The sequence below is a fragment of the Cuculus canorus genome, chromosome 9, assembly GCF_017976375.1.
Source record: "Cuculus canorus isolate bCucCan1 chromosome 9, bCucCan1.pri, whole genome shotgun sequence".
Lineage (NCBI taxonomy): Eukaryota > Metazoa > Chordata > Aves > Cuculiformes > Cuculidae > Cuculus > Cuculus canorus.
In genome coordinates this window covers 15755226-15765400 of record NC_071409.1, presented here as the reverse complement: position 1 = coordinate 15765400, position 10175 = coordinate 15755226, and the positions used below count along the sequence as shown (strand labels likewise).

General features: G+C 54.1%; 1 protein-coding gene across 5 annotated transcripts in view; it reads right to left on the bottom strand.

Moving 5' to 3' along the window:
- Positions 1–510: 510 nt before the first annotated feature.
- Positions 511–10175, bottom strand: part of DVL3 (dishevelled segment polarity protein 3) — a 33020-nt gene continuing 23355 nt past the window's right edge. For 3 of the 5 annotated variants that reach the window (XM_054074576.1, XM_054074579.1, XM_054074580.1), the window contains 15 exons: positions 9274–9395; positions 8730–8836; positions 8048–8183; positions 7669–7762; positions 7197–7266; positions 6761–6900; positions 6489–6565; positions 5996–6063; positions 5587–5637; positions 5316–5465; positions 4347–4478; positions 3923–4090; positions 3105–3317; positions 2430–2828; positions 511–1967 (listed from right to left, as the gene is read on the bottom strand). In XM_054074576.1, coding sequence (XP_053930551.1) covers positions 1936–1967; positions 2430–2828; positions 3105–3317; positions 3923–4090; positions 4347–4478; positions 5316–5465; positions 5587–5637; positions 5996–6063; positions 6489–6565; positions 6761–6900; positions 7197–7266; positions 7669–7762; positions 8048–8183; positions 8730–8836; positions 9274–9395 — 1959 coding nt within the window. In that variant the 3' untranslated portion in view covers positions 511–1935. Of the gene's footprint in view, positions 2829–3104; positions 3318–3922; positions 4091–4346; positions 4479–5315; positions 5466–5586; positions 5638–5995; positions 6064–6488; positions 6566–6760; positions 6901–7196; positions 7267–7668; positions 7763–8047; positions 8184–8729; positions 8837–9273; positions 9396–10175 lie in introns of all 5 variants that reach the window. The other 2 variants (XM_054074577.1, XM_054074578.1) reach the window with 2 other exon arrangements.

The following is a 10175-nucleotide window of genomic DNA, read 5'->3' as shown; positions in this document are numbered from 1 at the left end:
TGGGGAGCTCTGTGCCCATCCTTGTGGTCTCTGGGCTTGGTTTTGGGATCTCTGTGCCCATCTTTGTGCTCTCTGGGCTTGTTTTGGTGCCTCTGCACCCATTGTTATGGTCTCTGTGCCTATCTTTGCGATCTCTGGGCTTGTTTTGGTGCCTCTGCACCCATTGTTGTGGTCTCTGTGCCCACCTTTATTAACTCTGAGCTTGGTTTTAGGATCTCAGTGCCCATTTTGGGGGTCTCCGTATCGTGGGCTGCCCCCAGGGCACAGCTGGCGCTGCCACCCCTACCCCTAAGGGACCCAGGGAGCACTGCGCCCCATGCTGGGCTTCAGGTCTAGACCGCAGCAGCCCTCGACACCCTGGGAAGAGCCAGATGGGAAATGGGCTCAGACATAGGGTTGTCCTCATCCTTTGGGGATAAAAAAGGCAGGATAGGAAAGGAGGCTGAAATAAAACACCACGCAGCAGGAATCCAATAAAACTATGTTTATAAATAAAAACAAGGAAATTGGTTTTTGTTTTTATAAAACCCAGCAGGCAGGGTAGGGCAAGGGCATGAGCAGTGGCTGGGGAGGCTGCTGGGTGACATCGGGACAGGAGGGATAGGCGGTGGCTTGCCGGTGCTGAGATCAGGGAAAGGAGAGTGGCAGAGAGCGGGCATGAGACAGGCAAACCCCGGCAGGCAGAGGGAAAGGAGATGAACTGATGGCAGAGAGCTGGCAGGGGCAACCCAGACCCCCAAAGAGCAAAACATTTCATCTCCAGCGTTATAAAATCTGCAAACACAAGAAAGACAAGAGGAGGGAACACTTGCAGAGAAAGCCACGGTGTGGCAAGGTAGGAAAGGGCGCCGGAGCGCCAGCACCAACAGGAACGGGGTTGAGCGTGTCTGTACCGTACGGTGCTTGGCCCTAGGCATGAGGGAGGGGGCAGCCCCCAGCCTGAGGCACGTCTCCGAGTACACAGAAGAGGAAAGAAAAAGGGCAGGGAGTTCTGGAGCAAATGGACTCAGGTGTCCCAACACAGCTGCAGGCACCAAGCCCAGGGGCCACAGTTCAGGCTGTAGCCTCCCACCTCCCTCCCAGAGAGCTTGTGTTGCTGCCAGCTGCCATTCACAGCCCAGAGGGAGCAGAGCCTCATCGCTTCTAGCAGCCAGGCCAGCAGAGCTTGTGGCGCTGGGAAGAGGACGAGGTAGGCTCAAGCCTTGTGTAGGACAAATACCGGGGGCGGGGGGGGCCTTCCACGTTTCCCCCAAGGCATTAAACAAAACACTTGTGACCCTCCCATGTCTTCTAACTCCATCCAGGCGCATGAAGGTGTCACAATGCTGAGCAGCAGCAGGGAAAAAGCCACGGCTGCCCCAGGCAGAAGACAGCCCCTACAAACGCGACAGGCAGCCATGTGTCGCAGGCAGGAGGAGGGCAAAGAGTAGGATGGAGGGAGCAGAACTCTGCCGTTAAATGACCCCCAAGTACCCAAGGGAAGGTACAGGGCCCTGAGCCATGGAAGGCTGTGCACAGGCACCCACTGCTGCTCTGGGCTGACCACAGAGATACAGCCCCAAGCCTCATGGCCAAAGCAGAGTGAAGGAGGGTCCCTGCCATGGGGCGGTGCCAGGCTTGGCCCTGGCCCAATATGTGGGCAAGAGGAGAGAGGCAAGAGGGAAGTGGCAGCATCTCTCTACTACCTGGAGGCACTGAAGCCCTGGAACATTCATGCATTAGCCAAAAGGCAACTACAACGGGATGTAAAACATGTATATAAGGCTGGTCCCTGCTCCCCTCCCCTCTCAGGGCTGTGGGAAGGGCAGGGCGTCTTCCATGAGGGGGAGGTAAGAAGCCATCTTCAGCACCATGCGTGCCCAGCGCCCTTGGAGCTCCGTGTCCTCCTGTCGGGCCACGCCATGCTCCAGCTCTCCCCCCCCACAGGCGGCAGGCTCAGAGAAAGTCAAACACCCCGTAATTCTTTGCTGCTTGATAGAAGAAACACAAAAGGGTGAGAAGAAAGAAGAAATGTTTAGGGTGGAAGGACTGAGGCAGCAGTGACACACGGGCAAGCAGCACAGGGCGCTGGGACGGATGCAGATTAATGGGGTTAGAGAGGATGGCAGGAGGGAATTACCATCAGCAATACACAAGTCTGGTGGCGGGATGGGCTGGCAGCACCCAGCAGGCCTCCCAGGCCTGTCCACCCGACTCGAGGAGGGATTAGAATCAAGGTTTAGTTCCATTTATTACTTTTTCCCTTTTTTCTTTTCCTTATCAAGACCAAAAAAAAAAAAAACAACAAACCCCCCAAAAAAACCCCAAAAAAACAAGGGGTGAAGCCAGGGCTGGTCCTAGGAGACAAACGACGGGGTTGGAGGGGAGGAAGGAGGGGCAGCAGACAGACAGGGGACGGGCGCTTCACATTACATCCACAAAGAACTCACTGGGGTTGCCCATGGCCATTCGGAAGGACTGTCTACTGGCTGTCAGTTCGGGGGGCACAGAGGCCAGGTCACGACCTGGCGGTGCCCCAGGGGGCCCCATGGCTGAAGGCGGTGGAGGCATCAGCAACATGGGGGGGCTGAAGAGAGGGGGGAGGCCGGGCGGCCCATACGACTGCTGGCTGTGGTGGCTGCGGATGCTGTGAGCCAGAGAGTGCTGGCTACGCTGGCTGTGCTGGCTGGCCGGCACCGAGCGCTCGCTGGCTGCGCGCTCACGCCGCATGCTGCTCCTCGTGGTGTGGTCCGACTCGCTTCCACTGCCACCTGACTTGGACTCGCCAGTCTTCTCTCTCTCCTTCCTTCTCTCGCTGCCACTGCGGTTGGAACCACTGCTCCGGCTCCCTACAAAGTGCACGAGGCAAGGTTAGGTGAGAGCTCAGACAAGCCAGGAAGAAAGGATGCTTCCCTAGCCAAGAGACGACTACAGCACGCTGCAGCACAGCCATCTGCCAAGCACAGTCTGTGCTCTCAGTCTCCTTTGAACTCCGAATCCCACAACCCTTCTGAGATGGCTTTTGCCCTGGCTCTGCCCACACATAGGGCCTTGCCTATGCAGCTTCCCTGTACCAGACAGGGCATCTGCCCACCTGCAGGCATATTTTAGTCCTTTTCACTCACCTTCACTGTGCTGGCTGCCTGCGCTTCCCCCTCCATAGCTGTAGCCTGGGTCAGGGAAGCCGGGATGGGGGTTGTATGGATGAGGTGGTGGATACTGGTATGGGAAAGCCATAGGCCAGGGTGCGGCTCCTGGGTGGGGAAGTGGAGCCAGAGTGTCCTGATCAGAGGCACCACTGGAGCCATCGTGATCGTGAAGAGAAAGATTAGCCATGTCTGCAAGAAAGCAGAGTAGAGGGATTAATCCAAGTGGAAAGACAACCATATGTGATGAAGCAGTGCCCTGCCTGCCCTTGTGCATGGACAAGGATGCTGTACACAAGGAAATGCAAAAAGTTGGTGCTCTCCCTGCTAGCCAATGAAACCTGTGCTTCCTGGCTGTTCAGCAGCCAGGCTGTGCAAATCCAAGTTGCCCCTCTAATACAGAGACCAGCTTGGTGGGAAAAGACCACACTAGCTCACTCTGCCAATTACTTCCCCCATCCCTCTTATCTGAACAGAACCCAGTTGTCTGAGCATCACCCCCTTGCCAGCATAGGAAGTGCAGAGCCTGGACACAAAGTCAGTAAAGACTAAGACTCTGCTAGGGCTGCAGAGGAGAAAAGATCACACAGTAGGTGACAGCATCACCTCCCAACTTCACCACCCCAGCAGTCTGACAAGGGGGCTGGGATACTCTTCCTCACTCTAACAGAGTCCTTAGAACAAGAAGTCCAGCTTGATGGCAATGGCAGTAGCTATGTCCCCATGGTGTTAGCAGGGCTCTGAAGGACCTCAACCCCCTTCTATCCACTCCCTCCCACCCATGCCAAGTGCCATACTTCCACAGAGGTCACCGAAGATGTAATAGCATTGCTCTGAAAAGGTGATCTTGTTCACGGTGTGTCGGATGTAGCCAGCCTTCAGCAAATTGCTGGCATATTTGCGGGATTCACGACGGTCTGTAAAGCCCTCCACATGGTGATAGAGCCAATCCACCACATCCGAACCTATTACCAAACATCAGAGTTAAATACAGCAACAGAAAGGAAGACAGTGGCCTTTGAGACAGTGGGCCAGGGCCACACTGGAGCCAAAGCAAAGTGGGCCAAGAGGTGAAAAGGGACTGCAAAGCCAAAGGTTGATTAGGCCAGCATCACAAATTCAATAGTTAAGTTTACGGTGACAGAGATGGTCCCTTGGGCATCTGCTTGGAAAACAGGCCACCCAGACCCTGCCCCTGCTGCAGGCAGCACAGTCTCTTACCAATGAAGGCATTGGGGATGGTGATCTTCAGCCACATGCGGTCCCGCACCTCCAGGCCTGACTCTGGTGAGGCCATGGCTTTGACAATGGTGGCCATGTCGCTGTGGATGGACAGGTGAAAGTCATCGAGTCCTGTGGCGTGGATGAAGGGAAAGGAGGCAGAGGTGAGAAGGGACAGAAAAGACAACTGGGCTACATGGAAGCATCACACACAGGAGGAATGGGCCAGGGAACAATACATCACAGACAGCCTTGGGGCACATGCTGTGTAACCCTCCTGCCAGCCTTCCGATGTTATCCTTCCCACATCAGCTATTTCACCTTGTGCGAAACCCAGGCTAGAGCCTCCTTCCTTCCAACTAGTCCCAAGAAGCTGAGATTCAAAAGCTGCCAACTGAACCCACGTATCCCAGCAAGGGAATTCTCTGCTCCACACAAACTTACAACAAACTCCTAACTTTTTGCCCCGGCTCTCTAGACCCTTGCTTCAGTGCTCTGCATGCTGGAATCGCCCAAAACGTTCAGAAAGCAACCAGAAGAGCCCTGTGCTCAGCAGGACTCTGCCCCACTACAAGGCTTTTTGCTCCCAGTTGCCTCTATCCTGCCCTGTCTGCTGTCTGGGAGGGCAATCACTCCAGAGGCAAGCAGATGCCTCTGGTCCAGCACTATCAGTTGGCAACTCCTGACTGCTTTAGGTCTTTCCTCTGCACCTGCCACAGCTCCTGGATTTCACCCAGGCTCTTCTACTCTCCTTACACAGAGGGTTGAAAAAAGTGGTATTAATTCACCAGCCAGAACTCCCATCAACCCAAACGCCTGCCTGGTGAGAGCTGCCTCCCCTCTTAGTCCTCTGGCAGGGCAGACCTTGCCCACCCCAGCTGCCCCCAGGCAGATGTATTGCTCCCTTTACAGTACAGTGAAGGTGAGGAAGCCGTGCAGTGGGTGGAGCACGGAGGCACAAGAACTTACGTTCGGTCTCTGGGATGGAGCTGGTGATGGAGGAGCTGGTGGAAGTGATTGTGCTCATGGATGGACTCATACCGTACGCTGGGTAGGTGCCAGTCATCGCTGCTGTGTGAGACACCCAGGCTGCCGGGTCGATGGGCCTGATGGGCTCACCTGTAGGGAAGAAAAATTCAGTCAGCAGCTATAAGAAATTATTCCCTCATCAAATCAACCTCTAGGGAGGGACAGGGACTCAGCACAGCCCATTCCATCCCCTGTATCTGCCGGGACTCACCCGGATCGGAGCATGGAGAGTCTGGCCCAGCCCAGATCCGCTGGGGAGCAACTGGGAGAGAAAGAAGAGAGGGAGGGTCAGCAGGAGAGGTGCAGAGGGAGAGATCCCCCTATGGCTCAATGAGGGGTTTCTCTTTCCTCTGGCGCCCCGAGCAAGTGACCCCCCTGCCCCAGTGAAACGCGTCCCCAGCGTGATGTGGGAAGGATGGCTGGGCTTATGGGCATTTTGGCCTAGGATTCAGATATGGCAGCCTCCTGACTAGGAGAGCTGAAACCCCATCAAACCCCAAATTGAGTGGCACATGGAGTCACACACACAGAAGAGGAACAAGACAACAACCAAGTGCTTAAGGCAGGGCTCTCACATGAGCTGGGCACCAGCGTTAAGGGTGGGTCACCTATCCACTTACTCCTGGGTAACGAGAAGCAGCCTCTGGGGCTAGGGTCCCAGCACTTGGCCACCGTCAGGGTGATGGGCCTGCAACAAAAAGGCAGCAGTTAAAACAAGAGCCCAGTGGCACAAACCCTGGTGTGATGGGTAGATGCTGTATACTGGCTGTCTCCTGAGAGACAGGGAGAAGTTGCCAGTAGAGTGCCATTTTCCACCTCCTGTATGGATTTCCTTAGCGGCATGCACAAAACTACATGACCCTGCTGAGGGCTGCTGCTGACCTTGATGACACAGCATCCCACAAAAAAGGGGCAAAGACCTCAATTCACCACCATTTTGCTGGCTGCAATTCTTGCTTTGGGCATGAAAATCCAGGAATCAAAGCAATGCCCAACACAAGATCTGAGCTTCTGCAAAGCCATTGGCAGAGCCAGCCAGATGACACAGCTCACACACTCCAAGCTCACACCGTACAGCTGCCCACAGAGGTAAGGAAAAACCTGAGTACTTACCCTGGCTTGTGTACAATCTCTCTCAGCACCCGCACAGCATCATCATTGCTCATGTTCTCAAAGTTGATGTCATTTACCTGCAAATAATGTGAACAGGTGAATCCCAGAGATGTGACCAGAGCCTGAGCTCCCCACTCAGCTCAATAGTGGCTCAGCCCCTTCTCCCAAGTGCAACTTCCTGTGTTTAACCAGCTAAAGCACGCAGAAGGCTTCTGGATCTTTTCTTACTGCTCTCCCAGGCCCAAAGATGGAGGTATATAGATGTGAAGTACCTGCAAGAGCATGTCTCCTGGCTCAATCCTGCCATCAGCTGCCACAGCACCACCCTTCATGATGGAGCCAATATAAATGCCTCCATCCCCACGCTCATTGCTCTGTCCCACAATGGAAATGCCCAGGAAGTTGTATTTTTCTGCAGGGATGGAAAGAGAAAGAAGCAAGACATAAACCAGCAGGCATAAGCAGACTTAATGTCAGACAAACCACTAAAGGTGCTAAAGGTGGTCATTTATACCCCTGTCCCAGAGAGATATTCTTGGATGTAGAGAAACTCTTGAGACATCGGTGCTTCAAGACAAGCCACTTTCCTACAGAATCCATCTCCTCACCCGTACCGGTATGTGTTCTCTTTGACCCCACCCCCATTCCCTCCCCACCACTCAGTCTCACTCTGGAAGATCGCAGGCTCCATGTACACCTCCTACTCACCCATGTTCAGCGTGACCGTGATGATGTTCAGGGACATAGTGGAGTCTGTGATGCTGCTGAAGGACGAGGACTGCAACGTAAGTGAAACGTGAGATGTATTCCTGTGCCTCAGTAACATTTTCTGCTCCAGCTCCCTCCACCTGTGCTCCCTGCCACTCCCTGGGGCACCACAGCCACCACCCACAACTCCAGCCGGAAGCTTTACAGAGCCAGAGAGCATCGGCTACAGTCCTTATGACCTCTCCACAGCTAGGGCAAGGTCTCTGGTCCCAGCTCTTGAGGCTACATCGGCTTGAGAAAGGTTAACAGCGCTTTATGAACTCTCAGCACTTGGATACCATCTGTCCTCTGCTATGCCCACAGCCAAAACAGCCAAATCCCTGATCAGCCCTGAAGCACTAAGCAGAGAGATCCACTAGGCAGCCCACTCTGCTCTGCATTGCCCTCCCAAAGATACAAAGCCCTTGGGTACCCGCTCAATGCGTGGAGCCTTCTGTTTCCGCCGGCGTCGCTTGTGCCTCCTCATTAGACGGGAAGCACTGCTTTGCTCTGTTGAACTGCTAAACCTAGAGGCAGAAGCGAGAGTCAGCTCTTCTGCTACCAGGGTGGTGGCTCTGGCAGCAAGAGAGCCACAAAAACAGCACAGGGAATACAGGCTTTCAGGAGCAGAGCAGCAGAACATGCCCATGGGGAACAGACAATAGCAGAAGGGGCTGCTGGGTGAGAATCGAGACAGCAGGAGGTCTAAGCAAGGACCCTGGAGCCCAGGATTCCTGTGCCCTGGAATGGCATATCTCTGTGCTGTGAGGCAGGGGGAAGCTAGTGTTCCTCCAGGACCTAAGCTCTCCTACCTGCTGGTGGAGTCATCTTCATCTGAATCGAAGAAGCTGGTCGTCTCCAGCTCACTGCTCATGAGTGTGGAGGAGCTCTCGTACCCACCCAGGTCTCGGCGCCGCTCTCCTTTCACTGTCCCATTCACCCTGGGTGCTATGAAAAGACAAGACTTAATGTGCTTGAGACAGACCACAGAGAAACAACCCCTTGCCATATGCAGGGCTGGTGACAACCTTCTCAGAATAATCTGGCCATCAGACAACCCTATCCACTGCCACTCAGCTCTGAGTCCATCCTGGGATCAGATCCGTCTTCTGCAGGACATCTATCACTACAGGATGGGGAAGAGGCTGATGGGCCACTAGGAACAATGCTGCTCAACTTGTGGAAGACTTGCAGCTGGAACCTTGGCAGAGTAAGAAGCGGCACAGAGTGGCAAGCCAAGGCACACTCTGCTTTTCAGCTGCTGTCTCCTGCTCTTGAAGCTTCTCCAGAAGATATCTCCTTTGCCCGCAAAGGTTTCTACACCAAGCTCTGATGCTATACAGCTGTTGGCTCCCGCCTCCAATGTGAGGCTACAGCCTCAGATCACTGAACGGCCCTTTTAAGCTGGGAAGGTTCTGCAGAGTGGAGAGCCCTGCCTGGTGCCAGTGCCCCCACTGTGTCCTGCAGAGCTCTTACCATGTTAACAACACTCACCATGCTCAGGCCCATCTTTCCGACGAGGTCGTTCCCTTTGCGACGACACCACCGAGTCTGTCTCTGTCTCATTGTCCAAGTTTTCCCGACTCCCCCCAGTGTTAGGGCTGCAATGAGATAACAAATATATCCAACAAGGAACAACTGAAGCAGGGTCTCTCTACCTCTGTGCCTGCCACCATGAGCCTCTGGCCATTAGCTCTCTCCTCCCTGAGGGACAGGAAGGATGCCTTCCCAGACGCTGACTATTTGTGGCTCAGGAGCACAGGTGGTAAGGAACAAGCACACCACAACTATGAGCAGGGCCAGAGACTGGGAGAAGCTGTGCAGCTCTTTGCCAACTTCCCTGCACTATTTTCTGCATGCCCTTGCTTGCTGAATAACGCAGCTCCAACTCAAATCTGCCCCCAGCCCCTTTCTCCTTCCCTCTGCCTTGCTGTGATCCCTGCCAATTTGGGTAGGAGTGTCCCAGCCCTTGGTCTGGATCTACAGCAAAATCACTGTGGGTCCCTTGGAAACCAGGATAAGCGTCCAGCTAACTTACTGGAAAGAGGGGGGCCTGGAGTCTCCAATTCCTCCAGTGCGTTCCATGGAGGGTGGCAGCTCTGTTTGGTTATCGGCACAGACTGAGCCAGCATCTGAATGGGAACCCTCTGCAGACACCAGCTGGAGGGACAAGAAACAGAGAATGAAATGGCTGAGGCACTGGGAAAAAAGTGTATGAGCGTGACCAAATGAGCTGGCCAAAAGCCTGTCTGGCCCAGGATCTCATCTCTGACGGTGGACAACAGCAGATGCTCAGGGGCGGGTTTAGAGCAGGCCAAGCATGTAGCAACATTCCCCCTGAACGCCTTCCCAGACACTGCCTATCTGTGGCTCAGGAATTCCTGATCCAGTGGTGAAGTCCAGGTGTCTGACAACCCCACTTGGAGATGTTGACATCACCTGCACACCCACAGTGCACAATTTTGTCACTCGGGTAACATTTAGCACATATTCTGTGACGAGTGGATTTTGCTAGTTCTTACATTAGAAGAGGCAGCTACCAATCATTCCTTTTCTCAATTTTACCACCTCTATGACTCTGTTTGAGCTGTGGGACCCAGCAGGACTTTCCCCTTCCCAGATGATGGAAGCTGGGGGTAACAGCTCACGGCTGAGGCTGGCTTAGAAACAGACTCCAAAACATACCTTTTTTACTGATTTCTACAAGTACTTTGTAAAGTTTCAGTTCATGCTCGGCTCAGAGGCCTGTGCACAGCCCCTGTGGGAAGCTCAGCAGTGTCCTCAGTACATAAATCCAATGAAAAGTCAAACCTCAGGAACTATTTATATCAGCCATGCTTTCAAGCAGCCCAGGAACACCAATATCTGTGCCTCTGGCTCCAAGATACACCATGAATTTCAGGGCTCAGGGAATGCGGTGGACCCACTTGTGGGAGATGA